At 71.4% G+C, this 20,762-nt stretch overlaps 2 protein-coding genes across 2 annotated transcripts; one reads left to right on the forward strand and one right to left on the reverse strand.

The window, feature by feature from the left end:
• Positions 1-894: 894 nt before the first annotated feature.
• ZFTA (zinc finger translocation associated) lies at positions 895-7,733 on the forward strand. The gene is made up of 4 exons (XM_068923603.1): positions 895-961; positions 2,978-3,439; positions 5,241-5,582; positions 6,099-7,733. The coding sequence occupies exons 1-4, from the start codon at positions 895-897 to the stop codon at positions 6,320-6,322; spliced, it is 1,095 nt and encodes a 364-aa protein (XP_068779704.1). The 3' UTR covers positions 6,323-7,733.
• A 138-nt stretch (positions 7,734-7,871) lies between these two features.
• On the reverse strand, positions 7,872-20,523 carry RTN3 (reticulon 3). Its single transcript, XM_068923606.1, has 9 exons — positions 20,308-20,523; positions 14,315-14,365; positions 10,706-12,190; positions 9,403-9,610; positions 9,015-9,153; positions 8,820-8,889; positions 8,599-8,645; positions 8,419-8,477; positions 7,872-8,315 (listed from the first exon to the last, which is right to left on the reverse strand). Exons 1-9 carry the CDS (start codon positions 20,438-20,440, stop codon positions 8,270-8,272), a joined length of 2,238 nt encoding a protein of 745 aa, XP_068779707.1. The 5' UTR covers positions 20,441-20,523; the 3' UTR covers positions 7,872-8,269.
• Between the last annotated feature and the right edge of the window lie 239 nt (positions 20,524-20,762).

The following is a 20,762-nucleotide window of genomic DNA, read 5'->3' on the forward strand; positions in this document are numbered from 1 at the left end:
ACTCCTCGCACCGGCCCCTCCCCGGCGCGGAGCTCTGCCGGAAAGAGCCGAGCTCCCTTCGGCACTTTCCGCCGAGCGGCTCCGGAAAGACCCGAACGCCCTGCTGGCCGGGACGTCGGGCATTTCCGGAAAGGCGACGGAAAGAGCCGAGCGGGGCCGAGCGCCCCCCCCCCCCCGCCGCTCTCCCCCTTCTCGCTGGGGTCGCCACCCCACGGGGGGCGGGGGGGGGCTGGCTGCTGGGGGCCGGGAGGGGCGGAGCACTGGGAGCACTGGGAGCACTGGCAGGGGACACTGGTCTGCAGAAGGGGGCGGGGCGGAGGGGGCGGCTGGGGCCTGACAGTTGCGGCAGGCCCAGCTGTGGGGCACAAACCCCGCCCCCGGCCGGGAGGGGGGCGTGGCCAGGCGGTGGCCACCCCCCTCGGGGTCAGGAGGCGTGACCATGCCGTAGCCACGCCCTCCATGGCCCAGAGGGGCGGAGCTAGGCGGGGTGTGGGGTGGGGTGGCTCTGCGGGTGCCCCATAGGCCTGGGGCCCCCGAGGGGCTGCAGCGGGGCCCAGCCTGGGGGGGGTGGGGGGGCCATGTGGGGGAGGGCAGCGTCTGGGGGGGCTCCCCTCCCCCCCCGTTCTGGAGGGTGAGGTTTATCCCCCCTAATTTGGGGTGGGGGGGTGGGCTGAGGCCTGGCCGCAACTCATTACACCCCCAGCCCCCCGCCCCCGCTGCAGGGAGGGGCGGCGAGCGGGGGGTGGGGGGGGAGCCCCCGCATGGGAGGAAAAGCGCACGGCCCCTTTAAATTTACCCAGGAGCCCTTAAAGGAGCCCCAGGGGCCCCACGGCGGCGTCCCCACCCCGGCCGGCCCCAGCCGCCGCCGCCGCCGCCCCGGACCCCCGGCCCGGCATGGAGCCCCCCGCCGCTGCGGACCCGCCGCCCGGGCCTGCGCCCGGCCCGCGGCCGGCCCGCGCAGGTGAGCACCGCCGCGCCGGGGGGGGCCGCCCGCGCCGCCCCTTTAAGGCGGCCCCCCCCCGGGGAATGAGGAGCTGGGGCCCCCCGCCCACCCCTGTGCACAATGGGAGCGGCGCTGGCCCTTTAAATGCCCCCCGCCCCTTTAAGATGCCCCTGGCCCTTCAAGCGCCCCCAGCCCTCTGACAGCCCCCGGCCGCCTTTACAGTGCCCCCGGCCCTTTAAGACCCCCCCCAGCTCCTTTAAGGTCCCCCATCCCTTTAAGACCCTCCATCCCTCTGACAGCCCCCATCCCTTTAAGATGCCCCCTCCCCTTTTCATCCCCCTGCTCTCCTTTAGGATGCCCCCGTCCCTTTAAGGTGCCCCAGCTCCTTTAAGATGCCCCCATGCCTTTAAGGTACCCCCTCCCCTTTATCGCCCCCCATCCCCTTTAGGTGCCCCCACCCCTTTAAGGTGCTCCTTTAAGATGCCCCCATCCCTTTAAGTGCCCCCATCCCTTTAAGATGCCCCCATCCCTTTAACTGCCCCCAACCCCTTCACCATCCCTTGCCCTCTTTTAGGATGCCCCCATGCCTTTAAGATGCCCCTGCTCCTTTAAGAAGCCCCCATCCCTTTAAGAAGCCCCCGCCCTGTATGATGTCCTGCCCCTTTAAGGTGCCCCCCACCCCCTTAGTCCCCTCTGTCCCCCTCAAAGGTGCCCCCGCCCCTTTAAGTACCGCCCACCCCTTTAAGATGCCCCGCCTATAGCATTCCAGCACCTTTAAGAAGCCCCGCCCCTTCCACACCCCACCCCTTTGCCAGGCCCCGCCCCCTGCATGCCCCTCCCCTACAGCATTCCTGCCCCTTTAAGAGGCCCCCATCCCTTTAAGAGCCCCCACCCCAATCTGTGGGGCCTCTTAAAGGGGCCTCGTCTGCCCCCGGGGGCCCCTTGGGGTTGGGTCCCCCCGCCCAGGCCCCATACGGGGACCCCCTCCCTGGAGACCCTACCAAAGAGCCCCCACCCCCGGGACCCCCAACACCCCCGGGACCCCCAACACCCCCCGTACGCGGGTCCCCCCACCCCCGGGACCCCCAACCCCCCTGGGACCCCCAACACCCCCGTACATGGGTCTCCCTCACCCTGGGACCCCCAACACCCCCATACGTGGGTTCCCCCCACCCCTGGGACCCCCAACACCCCCGGGACCCCCAACACCCCCGTACGTGGGTCTCCCAAATCTGGGACCCCCAACACCCCTGTACGTGGATCCCCCCCACTCCTGGGTGCCCCAACACCCCCCATACGTGGGTCTCCTCCACCCTTGGGTCCCCCAACACCCCCATACGTGGGTCCCTCCCACCCCTGGGACCCCCAACACCCCCATACACGGGTCTCCTCCACCCTTGGGTCCCCCAACACCCCCTGTATGTAGGTCTCCCCCACCCCTGGGACCCCCAACACCCCTGTACACGGGTCCCCCCACCCCTGGGACCCCCAACACCCCTGTACGTGGGTCTCCTCCACCCTTGGGACCCCCAACACCCCCATACGTGGGTCCCCCCCACCCCTGGGACCCCCAACACCCCCATACACGGGTCTCCCCCACCCCTGGGACCCCCAACACCCCTGTACACGGGTCCCCCCCACCCCTGGGACCCCCAACACCCCCACACGCGGGTCTCCTCCACCCCTGGGACCCCCAACACCCCCCATACGCGAGTCCCCCCCACCCCTGGGACCCCCAACACCCCCATACGCGAGTCTCCTCCACCCTGGGACCCCCAACACCCCCACACGCGGGTCTCCTCCACCCCTGGGACCCCCAACACCCCTGTACACGGGTCCCCCCACCCCTGGGACCCCCAACACCCCTGTACACGGTTCCCCCACCCCTGGGACCCCCAACACCCCCGTACATGGGTCTCCTCCACCCTTGGGTCCCCCAACACCCCCTGTACGTAGGTCCCCCCCACCCTGGGAACCCAACACCCCCGGGACCCCCAACTCCCCCCGCCTGACGCTGTGTCCCCCCCCCCCCAGGCTCCCCCGGCCCCGGGGCCGCCGCCAGCCCCCCGCCGGTGCCGGTGCCGGTGGCGGCGCCGGTGGCGGCGGGGGCGGCGCGGGGCGCGGGCGGGGGGCGGAGGAGCGCGGACCACTGCGAGGCGCGAGCGTCGCGGCCCGGCCGGAGCCGCATCCCCGGCCGCGACCACCGGCGCTACTACCACGAGCGCTGGCGGGCCGAGTACCTGATGGCCTTCAACGCGGCGCGGCACGGCATGCTGTGCATGGTCTGCGGCAGCGCCCTCGCCACCCTCAAGCTCAGCACCATCAAGCGCCACATCCGCCAGAAGCACCCCTACTCCGGCGCCTGGGGGCCCCGCGAGAAGCAGCTCGTCCTCCGATCCTGGGACGCCCGCCCGGGCCCCCCGGACCCCCCCCCGCCGCCGCCGCCGCCCCCCGGCCCCGCCGCCGCCGCCGCCGCCGCCCCCCCCGGCCCGCCAGGTACCGGGGCCGCCGGTGGGGCCGCCCGGCTCCCCTTTGCGGAGGGCTGCGCCCCCTTTAAATCCCCCCCCTTGGGACCCCTTTAAAGCTGCTGCGCCTCCCCCTAACTTAGGTACAAGCCACGCCCCCTCCAAAACGGGCCACGCCCCCTCCAAATTGGGCCCCGCCCTCCTTTGAGCAGGGCCACGCCCCCTTTTAAATCCGGACCGGACCCCTCTTAGGGTGGGCCCCGCCCTCTTTAGCTCGGGCCACGCCCCCTTCCGGCAGAGCCACGCCCCCCTGCAGAATGGGAGCCACGGCTCCTTGGATGTGGGCCCCGCCCCTTTTAAATCGGGCAGCGCCCCTTTAAGAGAAGCCATGCCTGTGCCTCACCTGGCCACGCCCATCCCACCAAGCCACGCCCTCCATGAGACACATGCGTTACATTGACCACGCCCCCTCCAGACCACGCCCCCTGCCACTCGCTGCCTTCTGATTAGGCTCCGCCCCCTCACGCTGGCTCTCTCCTTATTGGCTCCTTCCCGCTCACATAGGTGCCACCCTCGGCTGCCTGGCCCCGCCCCCCGCCTCAGGCTCCGCCCACATCCATTTGGGGCTCCACCCCTACCTGGCTGCCCCCCAGCCCCACCCCTGGCTCTGTAGGCTCCGCCCCCTCCCCCACTGCGGCACAGGCTCCTCCCTCCCCGCAGCATCCCCAGGCCGCGTCCCCCAGCATGTCCCCAGCGTGTCCTCGATGTGTCCCTGACGTGTCCCCACCGTGTCCCTGACATGTCCCCACCATGTCCCCAACGTGTCCCCAGCGTGTCCCCGACATGTCCCTGACATGTCCCCAGCGTGTCCCCAACGTGTCCCCAACGTGTCCCCTGCATGTCCCCAACGTATCCCTGACGTGTCCCCGATGTGTCCCTGCCGCGTCCCCAACATGTCTCCAGTGTGTCCCTGGCATGTCCCTGGCGTGTCCCCAACGTGTCCCCAGCACGTCCTTGACGTGTCCCCAGCATGTCTCCAACATGTCCCCAGCGTGTCCTCGACGTGTCCCTGACATGTCCCCATCGTGTCCCTGACATGTCCCCACCATGTCCCCAACGTGTCCCCAGCGTGTCCCCGGCATGTCCCTGACATGTCCCCAGCGTGTCCCCGGCGTGTCCCTGGCATGTCCCCAATGTGTCCCTGGCGTGTCCCAGATGTGTCCCCAACGTGTCCCCTGCATGTCCCCAACGTATCCCTGACGTGTCCCCGATGTGTCCCTGCCGCGTCCCCAACATGTCCCCAGTGTGTCCCCAGTGTGTCCCTGGCGTGTCCCCAACGTGTCCCCAGCATGTCCTTGACGTGTCCCCGGCATGTCTCCAACATGTCCCCAGTGTGTCCCCAGTATGTCCCCAACGTGTCCCCAGTGTGTCCCTGGCATGTCCCTGGCGTGTCCCCAATGTGTCCCCAGGGTGTCCCTGGCATGTCCCCAATGTTTCCCAGATGTGTCCCCAGATGTATCCCCCGCATGGCCCCGACGTATCCCCGACATATCCCAGATGTGTCCCCCGCGTGGCCCCCGCGTGTCCCCAACGTATCCCCGACGTGTCCCAGATGTGTCCCCAGATGTGTCCCCCGCGTGGCCCCAATGTATCCCCAACGTGTCCCAGATGTGTCCCCCGCATGGCCCCCGCGTGGCCCCGACGCATCCCCGACATGTCCCAGATGTGTCCCCCGCGTGGCCCCGACGCATCCCTGACGTGTCCCGGCCGTGTCCCCAACACGTCCCCCGCGGTCCCTGCCGCGTCCCCACGGCCGCCTCCGTCTCCCGCAGGCTCCCCGGGCGCCGCCGCCCCGGTCCCCGGCCGCCGCCGCCGCCACGGCCGCCGCGGGGGCCCGGCGCGTGCCCCGGGGCCGCCGGCCAAGGGAGCGGCCCGGCCGTCGGCCTGGGCCTCGGCGGCGGGGCGCTCGGTGCGGGGCTGGCTGCGGGCCGAGCTGCTGCTGGACCTGGAGGCGGCGGGGACGCGCCTGCGCTGCCTGCTCTGCGCCCGGGCGCTGCCCACCCTGCACCTGGGCGACATCCGGCGCCACGCGCTGCAGGCGCACCCGGCCTCGCTGGCCCTGGGCGCCGCCGAGCGGGGGGCCCTGCTGCGCGCCTGCCGCCCCCCCGGCCCCGGTGAGCGCCGGCGCGCGCGCGCCCGGGGACGCCGCGTGGCACGGGGACGCAGGGACCTGGGGGTGCACGGGGAGGCTGCATGGCACGAGGACGCAGGACCTGGTGTGGCACGGGGACGCGGGGGAGCACGGGGACGCCACGCGGCACGGGGACGCCACGCGGCACGGGGACCTGGTGTGGCACGGGGACGCACAGGGACGCTGCGTGGCACAGGGACACGGGGACCTGGTGTGGCACGGGGACATGGGGACCCAGCGTGGCAGAGGGATGCAGGGACGTGGTGCGGCGCGGGGACGGGGGGGCGCATGGGGACGCCGCGCGGCAGAGGGACGCGGTGGCCCTGCACAGCAGGAAGGGGACATCTGGGTGAGGACAGGGACAGAGGACAGAGACCCCCCCCCCGGGCACAGGGATATGGGGACAGGAACTGGGGCCTGGGAGTGGGGGGGGGGGACAAGGGACGGGGGACCCCGGGAGGTCCCTGTGTCCTCGTCCGCTGACCCCGGGTCCCCGCAGACGCCCCGTCCGGCCCCGAGGACGACGAGGAGGAGGACGAGGAGGACGAGGAGGAGGACGAGGAGGAGGACAACGAGGCCGAAGGCTCGGGGGGCGCCGGGCCGCAGCGAGAGCTGCTGGCGGACTGCAAGGACACGAGCGGGGACGCCCCGGGGGACGTCCCGAGGGTCAGCAGCCCCCCGGCGTCACCCCACGCCGGCCCCCCACCTGCCTGCACCGCCTAGACCCAAGGGGACACTGCGGCCTTGAGCCACCTGGACCTGAGGGGACACCAAGGGCTGGAGCCACCTGGACCCATGGGGACACCATGCCCTGAGCCACCTGGACCCATGGGGACACCATGGCCCGGAGCCACCTGGACCTGTTGGGACACCGTGGCCCAGAGCCACCTCAATCTGAGGGAACACTAAGGCCTGGAGCCACCTGGACCCATTGGGACACCAAGGACCGGAGCCACCTCAATCCGAGGGGACACTGAGGCCTGGAGCCACCTGGATCCCTGCAGACATTGCGGCCCAGATAGACGCAGCCGTGGGCCGTCCCTCACCCCCCGACGCGGCTTGGGGGGGGAGCCAGGAGTGCCCCAGGGACAGGCGGGTTGTGGGGGGACCTCGCGGTGCCACCGCGGGTCCCCTATGGTGTCGCTGGTGGCCTATGGTGCCATCAGTCCGCCACGGAGCTGTGGGTCCCTTGCGGAGTCATCGGCGCCTCATGGAGCCACGGATCCCCCCAAGTGCCATCAGCCCCCTGCAGAGCTGTGGGTCCCCCCAAGGTGCCATCAGCCCCCCCCCCCCCAAAACCATGGGTCCCTCATGGTGCCATCGGTGCCCTGCAGAGCTGTGGGTCCCCCACGGTGCCATCTGATGCCATTGGTGGGGCTGTGGGTCCCCTGCAGTGACACTGGTGCCCCACAGGTCCCCTAAGGTGATGTCGTCCCCCCCCCGGGGTGCCACCGGCCCCCCCAGAGCTGCAGTTCCCCCTCGTGGTGCCATCGGTGTCTCGGCAGTGTCATTGGCGGGTCCCCAAGGAGCCAGGGGAATCCCCCGTGGTGGCACCGGTCCGCACAGTCCCTGCAGAGCTGTGGTCCCCTCGATGGTGGCACTGGTCCCAGTGGGTCCCCCCACAGAGCCGGGGGTCCCCTCAGTGGTGTCACCAGTCCCCACCACGGCGGTACCAGCCAGCACGTCCCAACAGTCACCGATCCCCTGCGGGTCCCTCCAGCACGCCACCGATGTCCCAAGGGTCCCCTTGATGGTGTCACCAGCCCCGTGAGCCCTGCATGGTGTCACCGCTCCGCCGAGGGTCCCCACGGCTCCTTTTTTACGTCCCGTTTTGTAAGCGACCTCCCCCAATAAAGCGGCTCCGGAGGCCCCGTGGCGCGCGGGAGGCGGCGGGCGCCGGCGCTCGTCCCCGGCGGCGTTGCGGGAGCGGGGCCGGCGCAGCCGGAGGCGACCGTCCGTCACGGTGTTTTTATTAATACCACATCATCGGACGGGGCGGGGGGGGGACGGCGCTGGGCCGCAGGGACTGGCCGAGCTCGGCTCGCGGCCCCGTGCGTTTCCCGGGGTGGGGGGGAAGGCGGCGACGCCGGGTTGGCCCCGAACTTGGCTGCCGGCGGCGGCGCGGGGTCGGGGGGATGCGGGCGCCGCGGGGAGGCCGGGAAAGCCCCGGGCCGCTGCGGAGAGCGAGGAGGCGCCGGAGGAGCCCGCGGCCCCGGAGCCCCCCGGCGCTGCGGGGTGCAGGGGGGTTTACAGCAGTTACAGACGTTTCACCTCATCCTTGAAAATAACATTAAAAAAACAAAAATAACGGGAAGAGACAGAGGGGCCGGAGAGGGGCTGGTGCGGGAGGGAGGACGGGGCAGCCCGGAGGGGGGGAACAGCCCCGCGGGCCTGCCGGCTCCGGGCGGGGGCAGCAGCACGGTTTGGGGCTGCCCCGGCGGCTCCGAGGCCGGAGGCGCTCGAGCGCGGCGGCGGCGGCCGAGCCCGACGCTTTGGGCAGAGGGAACGACACGAATACCGACAGGAGGAACGGCTCGGGAGGGGGCTCAGGCGGACTCGGCGCGTCCCTCCGCGGGGTCGAGCGGCGCGGGGCGACAAGCGCGGTGGGGCGGGGGGCGGCAGCGGTCGCAGACCTGGACTTTCCCCTCCTTGCTGCCCCCGCCGGGAATTTTACTCCGGTTTCTTCTTGGCCAGGCCTGGGAGTTTCGCTTGGATCCTGCGGGGAGAGCAGAGCGGAGGGGTGAGAGGCGGCCCGCGGGGCCCCGGCCGAGGGGGAGGAGAGCGCCCAAAACCCGCCGGAGCGCCGAGACGCCGCTTACTTCGCCACCAGCGCCTTGGTCTGCTCCCGGGCGAGGCCCACGTAGCGATCGATCTGCGTCTGCGGCAGAAGCGGGGCGGCGTCAGCAGGGCCGGGAGGCTCCCCCGGGGCGGCCGGACGAGCGGCCCCGGCCCCGGCCCCGGCCCCGGTGCGGCCCCCCCAGCCCCGGCCCGCCGCTCACCTTGTATTTCTCGTAGACGAGCGGGAGGGTGAAGATCAGCAGCTCGGCTGCCAGGAGAGAGACGCGGGCTCAGCACCCGGGCCGGGAGCGCAGGCGCCTCCGCGGGCGCCCGGCTCCCGCCTCGGGCCGTCCCCGCTGCCGCCCCCGGCCCCCGCTTCGGGGGCGGATCGCAGCCGAGCCGGGCGGGCGCGCAGGGAGGAGGCTGGGGAAGCGGCTCTTACCGAGGATGAGGAGCGTGATGCCGTTGAAGACGGCCCCCACGTAGGTCATCAGCCACATCACCACGGCCAGCTGCGGGGAGAGAGAGCGGCGGCGTGAGCTGGCACCCGGGCCGCGGCCTCCGGACACAGGCGTTTCGGGGCGCTGGCCGACGGGGCCGGACCCGGAGGAGGAGGAGGAGGAGGAAGTCCGCTCACCTTCAGCGAGTCCACCAGGTCCTCCACCAGGAAGAGCCGGACGACAAGGCGGAGCGCGCGGTTGACGTGCACCATGGCTGCGTTGACGTAGTTGTGGAAGGCCTCCGAGGAGAGCGTGACGTCCAGGTCCAGGTAGGCCCTGCGGGGAGGACGCGGCCGTGAGCCGCCGGGGACGCCCGAGCCGCGCGAGTCGCTCTTTGCCCTCCCTTCCCCTCGGGAAAACGCGGGCAAGAGGCTCTGCCCTAAGCAAGGAGGCTGAATTCGACTTGCCTCACCGCCTCGGCCGGCGACGCCGGCTCTGCGAGGCTGGGAACGAGCAGCCCAAATCCCCACCGGGCTCGAGCCACGGCGGCCCGGGGGCCAAAACCCTGCCCGAAGAGCCGCTCACTTAAAGGGGTGCCCCTCCTCGGACTTCTGCACGGCCTGGATGACGGACTTGTAGACCCGGAAGCTGATGGTGACGGAGAGCAGGGCCAGCACGAGGTACGAGACCACGCTGATGACGCTGAAGGCGGCCAGGGAGAGCAGGAGGACGAGGGTGGTGCCGAAGACCAAGCCCGTCTTCTTCGGGTCTCGCCAGAAGATCAGGTCGTGCGCTGCCGGGGACGGGGACGGGAGAGGAGGGGCTGCGTGACGGGGCGCGAGAGGGACGGTGCCGCCGCTGCCCCCGGGCACCGTCACCCCCGCGGCCACCGGGGGGGCCGAGGACCCCCGCGGCCCTTCCCTGCCCTCGGCCCCTCTCCGGCGCCGCCAGATCCTGCCCGCGGGGACTGCTGCAGGCGCCTGTCGTCAGCGCCGTTCGCTGACTACAAGCGACACCGGTTGTTCCCCCTCCCCGCTGGCGGAAGGCAGAGACCGACAGCCCCAGCACCGACGCGCTCGGCTCCAGCCCTCCCCGCGCGCTCAGACTACGTCAAAAGCTCCGATTTGGGCCAAACCTGCCCCAAACGGAGCGCCTGTGCCCTGCCGCCGGGGAAGGAGAGACGCCTCCCCGCGGGAGACGCGTCGCGGGCGGCCGCGCTGCCGCCGCGGCCGATGCCCCCCGCCCGCCTGCCGGGCGCGCGTTAGGGCGGGAGGGGGACGAGGGCCCGATCGGCTGCCCGGCCCCCTCCGGCGTCCCCGCAGGCCGAGCTGCCGCTCCCGCGAGGCGCCCCGGCCCCGAGGACGGAGGTGGCGGCGCGGAGAGGCCGGGCCGGCCCGGCGCGCAGCCCTCGCCCCGGGGTCGCTCCCTCCCGAGCCGGCGCGGGATCGCTTGGCCGAAGCAGGGCGACGCTGCTCCGTAGAGACGGACGTCCAGTAACAGCCGTTCCCGAACCGCCGGCCCCGAGGCGCTGCCGACAAAGGCGCTATTGAGGCCGGCCGCCGCTTCGCACAAAGCCCCTCACAAAAGGCCTTCGACGCTCGCGGTTTGCCAGCGGCCGCGTGACTTAAACCAACAGATTATTCGGAGGAGAAGCCCGCGGCGGGGCCGATTCCCGGGGGAGCCCGCGGCTCCCCCCGCCCCGACGTCCACCCCGTCGCCCAGGGTTTGGGGGCTCCGCCGCGACGGCGGCGGCCCCGACGTGAGTTATTCTAACGCCCCACCGAGCCGCAAGCTTGTTTCAGGGAGGAGGGGAAGGGGCCGGAGGGGGAAGGCCAGGCGGTTTCTCTCCGAGGCGAGCAAACCCCGAGGCCGAACGGAAGGGCTTTACCTGCGAGCGCGGCCAGCAGCTCGGCTAGCGCGTGCTCTGCCGGGCCTTCGGCTGTCCTATCCCGCCCGGCTCCGGCGGGAAGCCGGCCGGAGCTCGGGATCCGCTCCGGGGGGGGCGGCACGCGCAGCGGTCGGCTCTCCAGGGCGGCGGGCTTCGCCTCCCCGGGCGGGAGCGGGCCGCGGCGCTGGCCCTGCGGCTCTTCGCCCAGCTCGCGCAGGGCCCGGATCGTCAGCTGCTCCTGCTCCAAGTCCCGGGCCGCCGCCGGGGAGCCGGCAGCCGCGTCGGGCTCGGCGGATCCGTCGCTGGCGAGGTTTTCCGGGGACTCGTCGCCCTTGGACTTGAGGCACTCCCGCATGAAGGCGACGAAGCTCTCGCCGCTGCCGCCGTCCGGGCGCTCCCGCTCGGCGGCCGGCGGGGCCCTCTCCTCCGCCGGGCGTTTCGGAGGCAGGGGAACGCCGGCTCCGGGGGGTTTCTCTTCGGCCGCCGGGCTGTCCCCGCTTTCCGGCTGCGCCGTCACCGTCTCGAAGTCGTCAGCGAGGCCCCGCTCGTCTTCCGGCGGCTCGCCTGCTCCACGCGCTTCCTCGGCGAGCGGCTCGCCAGCCGAGGCCGCGTCCGCCGGCACGTCCTCGATGACGGTGTCGTCCGACTCGCCCGAGCTGTCGGCGTCGGCGCCGTCGGCCGGAGCTGGCCAGCCAGCGTCCGCTTTGGGGGCCGCGGCCGGAGGCGGCCGGCGCTCGAAGGCCACCAGGTCCATCGGCGCCCGCACGGCAACGGCGTACGAGGCCGCGTCGGCGGCGTTCGCGCCGGGCTCCTCGGCGGCGCCGAGCTTCTCGCCGTGCTCCACCAAGTCCCAGCGGAGCAGCTCGCTGGTGAAGCTGTGCATCTCCCGCACGCACTTGGACACCTCCTCCAAGGCGGCCGTGGTGCCCGAGGACTGGCGCGACAGCCCGGGGCCCTTGGGCAGGCCCGCGGCGGCAGCGCGGGGCTTGGCTCGGAAGTCGCACACGCTGTCCTCGGGGATTTGGGTGAGCAGCTCCCGCTCGCCGCGGGCCGGCCAGGCGCCGCCGTCGCCCAGCAGCGACTCCTTGTACTCCCTGTCAAAGGCGGCTCGGTCCAGGATGACCTCGAAGGGCGACTCGGGCGAGTCCTTCTCCTTCGGGGCGTCCACGGGTGGCAAGGAGAAGGTTTCCCTCGCTGCCGGCTGCCTGCCCTCCGCCGGGAAGGGGGCCGCGGCGTCGCGCTGGCTCGCTGCTGGGCTCCGCTCGGCCCCGGCTCGGCGGCCGTCGCTCTCGGAGTCGGAGCCGGCCGGGCTGCGCGGCTGCGGCCGGACGCCGGGGGACCCCTCCGAGCCTCTCGGGGAGGCGGCGCTGCCCGTCCCTTCGGCAGCCGGAGCGGCCGCCACCTCCATCCCCGGGGCCGCCGTGCCGGGAGAGCCCTTCTCGGCTGCAGCCTCCGAATCCACCCCGGAGGCAGGAGCGGCGCCCGCTGAGGCCGGAGATTCGAGAGAGGAGGGGGGGGAAGAGTCAAGCGCGGTTACGGGTTAACAGTCAGGCAGGCAGCATGCGCTCCGAGCATCCGAGCGGACGGACACGGGGGCTGGAGGCGCCGGCCAGGGCGCGACATGCAGGCGGCGGCGGGACGCGGCAGCCAGCGCGCAGCGGAGGCGAGCGGGTGCCACCGCGGGCCGGGGCCGGGGCCTTCGGGTATCATCCGCCGCCGGGCCGGAAAGCGGGATTCGCAGAGAAAGGGAGGCCCGGTGCCTCCAAACAGCCTCTCCCTGCCCTAACCTGCCGCTGAAGGAAGACGCGTCCCGGGCCCGGGAGGGTTTTTGAGAGCTCGTTCCGGCCCGCTGGCTGCACCCCGAGCTGGCACCGGTGCCCGTCCGGACTCTCATCCGCTCTGGGCACCCGGGGAGAAAACGCGCTCCGCCAGCGGCCGCAGCTACCCCGGGCGTTACCTGGGATTTACCCCGTCTCGATTTGCCGTCAGAAAGGGCAGAAAACCGCCCCGGGGTCCCTGTTGCGCTCAACCCTGCTCGGTTTTTGGGCTGCTGCGTGTAACTCGGGGCTGGCAGCGCTCGGAGCAAGAGGATTCAGCCAGAGACGTGGCCCCTTTCTGCTCGTTATCGGGGCAGCAGCCCCGATAAAACCCAAGAGGGGACGAGCGGGACGGGCTGGGGGGATTTCGGCCGCGAGGTGCGGATCCCGTGGGAAACGGCGGGGCTGCGGCCGGCCTTTCCGGCGCCCGGCCGAGCTTGGCTTTCCACAGAGGAATAAATCTCCCATGCGGACGCCCGATAAAGACGGAAGGGGCTCGAAGAGCAGCGGATTCGAGCTGAGAGGCGGCACACGGCTCCCGGCTCCCAGGGCAAAGATCGGCTCCGGCTCCTCCCGGAGGAGAGGCGCGGGCCCGGCGCGGTCGGCGCAGGCGGACGATCCCCCCCGCTCCGGCCGGCGGTCGCACCGCGCGCGCGCTGCACACACACACACAACACACACGCAGCGAGAAGGGAGCTCGGACACGGAGCGGGCCGCTTTCTGGGCCCCAATTCGTGTCGTTTCCCTCATCGGAGCGAACAGGACAAGACGCCAAGGTGGAAGCTCAACGTGCAAAGCGGTATCGGCAGCCGGCAGGCACAGCAGCGAGACGGGACGGGAGCCAGCAGGCGCTCCGCAAAGCTGCGGCACGCAGGGCGCTCCGCGGTCGCTTCTTTTGGAGTAAGTCGGGGAAAGGAGCGAAAGAAAAATGTCTTTAAAAAAGGCTGTAACGGGCTAAAGAGGATTCCCACCGCTCGCTGCCGCCTCCTCCGCGTGCGGGGACCCGGCGGGTCCCGGACGCGCCTGGCTCGCCCCGTGCGGCTGCGGCTCGGCTTTCCGGTTCAGCCGCGGGGCCGCCCCGTGCCTCTCCCCGGCCGCCGTTCGCGCCGGAAACTTTCACGCTCTCCGTTTCCCAGTTTAAAAAAAAAAATCTGCCCTGAAATCAGCCCCAAACTGTGCTCCCCTGAGAAACCGGCACCAACAAACTGGATTAAAAGCCGGTTTTCCGGCAGAGCGTGGCCTGCTTCAGCCTCGGCCCCCGTGACAAAATTCCCTCTGCGGGGAAGCTGCCAGGAGCAGGAGCCCCTGCTGGGGCCGGCACCGGGCTGCTCCCTCCTCCTCCTCCTCCTCGCTGCGCCCGTTCCCTCCAGGAACGTCGCGCTCGGGAAAGGGGGACGCTCAGAGCGCCGCGGGTCGGACGCGCGGACCAGGCCGTCGCCGCGCTCTGCCACCCTCCGGCTCGAGGTGCCGGCCGGGAGGCCTGCGGGGTCTTTCCGCTGGGGACTTCTTGGTGACGAGAGACCCGAGGGGGGGACACACGTCCCTGCCTGGCTCCTGCCGACGTACCCCAACCGGCGCCGGGGCTTCCCGCGAGGGCCGGGGGCGGCACGGACCCCCCCCGCCGCTGCGGCTCCCTGACTGCGGAGGGGACCCCTGGACGCGCCCCCGAGAGCCGCCCGGGAGCGACCGCGTCGCGAGCCCGGGGCAGCCAGCGGCACCGCTCGGCGCCCCAGTTACAGCCTCTTTGCCGACATTTTTCTTTCGGGAGCAGACAAGGAAACGCCAGACTTGCCTTGTGAAGCCGTAAAGAGAGGGACAGGCTGAGAGGAAGAAACAAAGGAATCTGAAAGAAAATATATAGAGGGTGAGAGTTGGACAGTTGCACGGCAGCAGGAGAAGCCCGCGGCTCCGCCAGGGCCAAGCGCTCGCCCACGGCGCTTCCGAGCCCCCAACCTTCCCCCTGCCGCGCGGCCCCGACGCGGCGCCTTTGCTCCTCTCCGCGACTTCGGCAAAGGCTTTTTCCGACCCCGGCAGCTGCCACCCCCGGGGGGAGCCACCGCGGCGCGCACCGCGAAAACGTCCTTCCAGCAAAAACAGGCATGCCCCCCCCCCGCCCCCCCCCGAGCTGCTCCGCGTCTCCCAAGCCGGCGGCGGGAGCGGGTCGAGTCCCACGGAGCCGCTCGGGAGCCGGTTTAACCCCGGGCTGCCTCGGGACGCTCGGTCTCCGCAGGCCCCCGCGCCCTGGGCAGCGCCAGCCTCAGCCGCCAAGCTGCTCTCCGCGCGCGCCCCGAGCGGATTAGTCGCTCCGTGGCGTTTCAAGCTTTTCCACCCACAAAAAAAGCGCCCGGTTGTCAGGGTTTTTAGCAGACCAAGCGTTAAGGAGGCAACTCGGCCGCGCTCGGGCCACGCCGGCGCCGGGGAGCAGCCCCCCGCGTACCTTGGCCGCCCGCGCCCCGGGGACATCGACACGGGCACGCGTCTTCGGCGGCGGGGACGGGACGGGAGCGCCGGGGGCTACAACAGACACAGGTTATTCCGAGAGAAAAAAAACCCCACCGTCCGGCACGGCTTCGGCCCCTCTCCGAGCGTTTTAGGGGAGCAACCCCCCGAGGAGGTCCTCGCGCCCGGTTAAAAACCGGGCGGTTTCCTCCCTCGTGCCCCGGCGCGGGGGTCTCCAGCTGGGTTTCGAGCTCCGCGGCACCGCCCGTCGCCGAACCGTGGGGCCGCCGGCCCGGCGCCGCCTCCCGCCGCCGGCCCACGTGGAGCCGCTTTCCCGGCCGCCGGCGCGTGACGCGCGCCCCTGAAAACGCCGGGGAACCTGCGCGGCCACATTGCCGAGGGATTGCCGCCCGGCGCCTTAGCGAGGAAGCTGTTAAACACCTGCAAGCGGCGGCTGCTTACGTAACGCGCGGCTCCACCGCGGGCCGCGACTCCCCGGAGCGATCCCGCGGCCGCGCAAAGCCTCTGGTATGTAGGTCGCGGAAGCGGGAAGAGCCGGGGCCGCGGCGATTCGCTCCCCTGCCGCGGAAAGGACGGCATCGCCGCTCGGCCCGGCCCTTTCCCAGCGTGGCGGGAGAGCTCCGGGCCCCGCGAAGCGCTCGGGGCCGCAAGGGTGGTTTGTCAGCGGCTTTCGCCACCCCAGGGACGTGCGCCTGCAGATAAACTGGGGATCGCGCTTCCTACCCGGTGCCGGTGGCTTCACGGCCGGGAGTCGGCCGTCCACGGTGGTTATCGCGGATGAACAGCGGCACCCGTTGCTCGGCCCCCGCCCCGCGCCACAAACGCCAGCCGAGCTGGGAGAGGGCCGCGGCGGAGGCCGGCGGGCGCGGACGCCTCCACAAAAGAGCCTCGGAGCAGCCGCATCCCTCGAGCGGGTCCTGCCCAAGGCGCTGGCCGGCGCGAGGGGTCCCCCGGGCCGGGGGGGGGGGGGGGTTACCGCAGGCTACAGCTAAGGTCAGGTCCCCATCCGGGGCTCCGCGCGCAGCCAGCGACGCCCCGCGCTCGCGAGCGGCTCCATCCCGCCCCACCGCGTTTCGGACGCCGCGGCCTCCCCCCGCGCTTCCCCTTCGGGGGCGATTGGGGAAGTCGGCTGAGGACGCTGCTCCTCGCCTTGACCCAACCGCAGCCCTTTTCCCCTTCACGCTGTTCCGGCCTCTTCCCCAAATCGGTGACGGGCCTCGGGTCTGTCCCGAGAGCCCGGCGCAGGCCTGGGAGAGCGACGGCCCCGCGGGGCGTTTGGACGGCTTTGCTCCTTCACCCCCCTGGAACGGCGGCGCTGACGACGGCCAGAGCTCCCCGGCCGCAGCCAGGACGCCCCCTCGGCTCCGCCAGGCGTCAGCCGGCAACGAAGCTGGGCCGGGCGGCGGCGGCGCGAAGCGGGATCGATTCGCGTCCGTCTGGGAACGTCGCCACCGGACGACGGGTTTTTCCACGGCGGCGCTGCCGCGTTTCCATTTTCCTCCGGCTGAAAGCCTGGCTCCGGCGGTCCATTAGCGACGTGCCGCAGCGAGACGACACCTCGCTCCAGCCCCCCCCCCCCCCCCGGCAGGCTTGGAAGATTTTCAAGGATGCGGCGCGAGGGTTACGGCAACGAGAGCGGAGCCGAGCGCGGCAGGCGGCTCTAACGCAGCGCGCTGCTAACGGGGAAGGCGGCGGGGGGCAGGAGCCCCCGCGGCCCGGCAGACCCCGAGCGAGTCCGCTGCGTTTCCGAGAGCTTCACGCCGGGATAAACTGGGGCAGGCGGAGGCAAACGTGGCGATTTGGAGGCCCAAAGACCAGCGTCGCCGGGGACTTGAGGCCGATTCCCCCAGCGCTGTTCAGAGCGCTCTCCCTGGCTGCCCGGAAAACGGACTGGCGGTTTTCCGCAGATCTTGCCCGAGACGGAGACGCTCCGAGGAGGGATTCAGCTCAAGGTCGGGGCAAAGGCGGATGCAGCACCCTGGATTTCCACCGGCCCCGAGCGCTGCGGCAGAAACCCTATCTGCTCGCTCCCCAACACGCGATATGCCCCCGGCAAGATCAGGGCAGAAAACCGATCCTTTCTGCCCTCCTCAGGGAAACAAACCATCTCCAAGGGAAGCGGAGGCTCTGTGAGCCGTCGCCGCTCGTCCCGGGCGGCCTCCGACACAGGAGGAAACGGCACGAAGGCGTTTTCGAGGTGAGAACGGCAACCCCGAGCTCCAGCGGCGAGCCTGGGGGCGAGGTCGAAGCGCTCGGCGGCGCAACCAAAACCTCACGGCGCTTCCGTCGGCCTCTGCTCGCGGCGCGTGGAAAATCAAGGGGGAGCCCGGCGGACCGGACACCTCCTGCCCTGACGCCCCTCCATTTTGGGAGGCTTTTGGGGCGATCCCCAGAGGCGGCGTGCCCGACCCGGTGACGCATCAAACTGCCAACTCGTGAGTCTCCCCGGAACGACTGCTCCGCCCGGGGATCACCCCGGCGAGGGGTTTATCCGGAGGGCGAAGCGCAGGGACAGGCGGCTCCGGAGGGCGAAGCAGCCGGCTGAGCCCGGGAGCGGGATGCTCCGTAACCGCCCTGCTCCCGCCGGCTGCTTCCCAGCTTGCTTCCCGGCTTCGCAAGCCCACCGCGGCCCCCCGGGATCGAACCGCCAGGGAGCTTCCCATCGCCGGCGCTTTGCCGAGCATCCGACGTCGGCGCCTCCCCACCCGACGCCCTACCAAAAAACCCCGGCACGCTCCTATTTGTCGCTTTCTGCCGGTTCGCTCCTGTTCCAAGGATGGGTTTTCCGAGCGGCTCCGCCACCGGCGGCCCTCGCCCGCCAGCCCCCTCCCTCAGCCCTCCTGGGAAGCATCCGCACTGCAGATCTCGGCGCCGCGCGAGGCGCCCGGCCTCGCCGGAGACACAATGGCGACCTGCCGCCGGCCCGCACGGCTCCCCCCGCCGCCGCGCGAGGGGGGATTTGGAGCCAGACGCTCCTTTGTTCGGGATCCCTTCCCGGATCGGCTCCCCCCCTCCCCTTCACCCCGGCCCCAGCGGAACAAAAGGGAGGTTTTGGCACCGCGCCGGCGCGGCGGGGTCGGGGGGACCCGGCTCACCGGGGCCCCGGCCCAGCACCTGCCCTGGGAGGGGGGCCGTGCCATGCCGCCAGCTGCGTCCCCCACCTTCCCGCAGGGTCCGTCTCGCGTCAGACGGACTTCCTGGGGCCGGAGGAGCTGCCCCCTCGCCCTTATTTCTGGGAGGGGGAAATATTCCCTTTGGGAAGGGGGCGGGAGCGAAACGGGACGGCTCTCGCCGAGGGAAAGGGCTGGAAGCGGGAGGGACGCCACACAGCTCGTCGTCCCCCCCCCAAAGCCAGACGTCTGTGTCGCTGCCCCCCAAAAATCGGACCCCTGACGCGCCCCCTCCCTGGGGCCTGTTGCTGCCTGCCCTTCCGGACCCCCCCCCCCCGCCGACAGATGGGTGGCCCTTGTCGTGGCGTCGCCCTCGGCTCTGCTGCAGCCCCGGCCTCGGGGAGACCCCCCCCCCTCGGCTGACCCACAGCCCTCCGTCGCAGAGGGCCTTTGGGCAGGTGTCACACAGATGGTCCCGTGTCCCCCCTCCCCGAGATCACACCCGCCCGTCAGCCAGCTTTCCTCTCGTGTCCCCACCACCGCGAAAGGGCTCTTCTCCCTCTCCATCCTTGCCCCGAGAGGGCTCCACCACAAAAGGGCTCCTCACGCTCTCCGTCTTTGGCCCCAAAGGGCTCTCCTCCCCCTCCCATCCGTGCCCCCCACAAGGGCTTTTCACCACCTTGTCTGTTCCCCCAAGAGGGCTCTTCACCCCCCATATTTGCCCCCCAAAAGGGCTCTTTGACCCTCTGTGTCCATCTCCCCAAGGGGGCTGCTCTCCCCCCCCATCGGGCTCTTCACTGGCCCATCTCTGTCCTTCGAGAAGGCTCTTCTCCCTCCCCATCTTTGCCCCCTAAAAAGGCTCGCCACTCCTCTGTCTCGGTCCCCCCAAGAGGGCTCTGTTCCCCCCCATTTGCCCTCCAAAAAGGCTCTTCTCCCCCCCAGCTGTGTCCCCCCAAGAGGGCTGTTTCCCCCATCTTTGCCCCCCGAGAGGGCTCTCCACCCCCCCATCTGTGTCCCTCGAGAGGGCTCTTCTCCCTCCCATCTGTGTCCCCCCCCGAGAGGACTCTGTTCCCCCCATCTTTGCCCCCCGAGAGGGCTCTTCTCCCTCTCCATCTTTGCCCCCTAAAAAGGCTTGTCACTCCTGTCTCTGTCCCCCCAAGAGGGCTCTTCATCCCCCCATCTGTGTCCCCCCAAGAGGGCTCTACTCCCCCCATTTGCCCTCCAAAAAGGCTCTTCTCCCCCCCATCTTTGCCCCCCCAAGAGGGCTCTGTTCCCCCCCATCTGTGTCCCTCGAGGGCTCTTCTCCCTCCCCATCTTTGCCCCCTAAAAAGGCTCATCACTCCTCTGTCTCTGTCCCCCCAAGAGGGCTCTGCTCCCCCCATATTTGCCCTTCAAAAAGGCTCTTCACCCCCCATCTGCGTCCCCCCAAAGGGCTCTTCACCCCCCATCTGCGTCCCCCCAAGAGGGCTCTTCACCCCCCAATCTACGTCCCCCCAAGAGGGCTCTGCTCCCCCCATCTGCATCCCCCCAAGAGGGCTCTGCTCCCCCCATCTGCGTCCCCCCAAGAGGGCTCTTCACCCCCCAATCTGCATCCCAAGAGGGCTCTGCTCCCCCCAATCTGCGTCCCCCCAAGAGGGCTCTGCTCCCCCCATCTGCGTCCCCCCAAGAGGGCTCTTCACCCCCCAATCTGCATCCCAAGAGGGCTCTGCTCCCCCCAATCTGCGTCCCCCCAAGAGGGCTCTGCTCCCCCCAATCTGCGTCCCCCCAAGAGGGCTCTGCTCCCCCAATCTGCATCCCCCCAAGAGGGCTCTTCACCCCCCAATCTGCGTCCCCCCAAGAGGGCTCTGCTCCCCCCAATCTGCGTCCCCCCAAGAGGGCTCTTCACCCCCCAATCTGCGTCCCCCCAAGAGGGCTCTTCACCCCCCAATCTGCGTCCCCCCAAGAGGGCTCTGCTCCCCCCAATCTGCGTCCCCCCAAGAGGGCTCTTCACCCCCCAATCTGCGTCCCCCCAAGAGGGCTCTGCTCCCCCCATATTTGCCCTCCAAAAAAGCTCTTCACTCCCCATCTGTGTCCCCCGAGAGGGCTCTTCACCCCCCGCGTTCGTGCCCCTCGAAAGGGCTCTTAACCCCCCACCCGTGTTCGTGCCCCCAAACGCGTCCCCCCCCCAGCCCGTGCCCCTCCCCGTGTGCCCCACCCCCCCGCCCCGGGCCCTTACCAGCACAGGACGGGGAACCGGCCCCTTTGCAGTCCCGGGCCCCCGGCGGGGGGTGAGGGACGCCGGGCTCGGGGTGACCGGCGGCGGAGGAGGAGGAGGAGATGTAGGGGGACTGGGTGGCGGGGTCGGCCATGGCGGCGAGCGCGGAGCCTGGGCGAGGAGCGTCCGTCCCTCTCGGCGGCCGCGCACCGACTGACAGGGCGCGCGGCGGGGCGGGGCGCGGCGGCCGCGCGCATGCGCCAACGGCCGCCCGCGCGCGCGCGCCGCCTCCCCCCACCGCCCCGCAGCCGGGCGCCGCCGCGCACGCGCCGACCGCCGCCCCGCCCCGCTTCCCCTCCCCTCCCCCCGCCTCGCCGCAGCCGGGCGCCGCCGCGCACGCGCCGACCGCCGCCCCGCCCTGCCCGCGCCGCACTCCCCCCCCCTCCTCCGCCCCGCAGACGGGCGCCGCCGCGCAT

This window comes from Struthio camelus, chromosome 35, assembly GCF_040807025.1.
Source record: "Struthio camelus isolate bStrCam1 chromosome 35, bStrCam1.hap1, whole genome shotgun sequence".
Taxonomy (NCBI): domain Eukaryota; kingdom Metazoa; phylum Chordata; class Aves; order Struthioniformes; family Struthionidae; genus Struthio; species Struthio camelus.

Bases quoted from the DNA above. Each gene is read 5' to 3' on its own strand.
- ZFTA (XM_068923603.1), top strand. From the start codon at position 895: ATGGAGCCCCCCGCCGCTGCGGACCCGCCGCCCGGGCCTGCGCCCGGC. The intron at 962-2,977 runs GTGAGCACCGCC...CCCCCCCCCCAG, and splicing joins CCCGCGGCCGGCCCGCGCAG to GCTCCCCCGGCCCCGGGGCC. The intron at 5,583-6,098 runs GTGAGCGCCGGC...GGGTCCCCGCAG, and splicing joins CTGCCGCCCCCCCGGCCCCG to ACGCCCCGTCCGGCCCCGAG.
- RTN3 (XM_068923606.1), bottom strand. From the start codon at position 20,440: ATGGCCGACCCCGCCACCCAGTCCCCCTACATCTCCTCCTCCTCCTCC. The intron at 14,366-20,307 runs GTAAGGGCCCGG...ATTTTCTTTCAG, and splicing joins CGGTTCCCCGTCCTGTGCTG to ATTCCTTTGTTTCTTCCTCT. The intron at 8,478-8,598 runs GTGAGCGGCGGG...CTTCTGCCGCAG, and splicing joins TCGTCTACGAGAAATACAAG to ACGCAGATCGATCGCTACGT.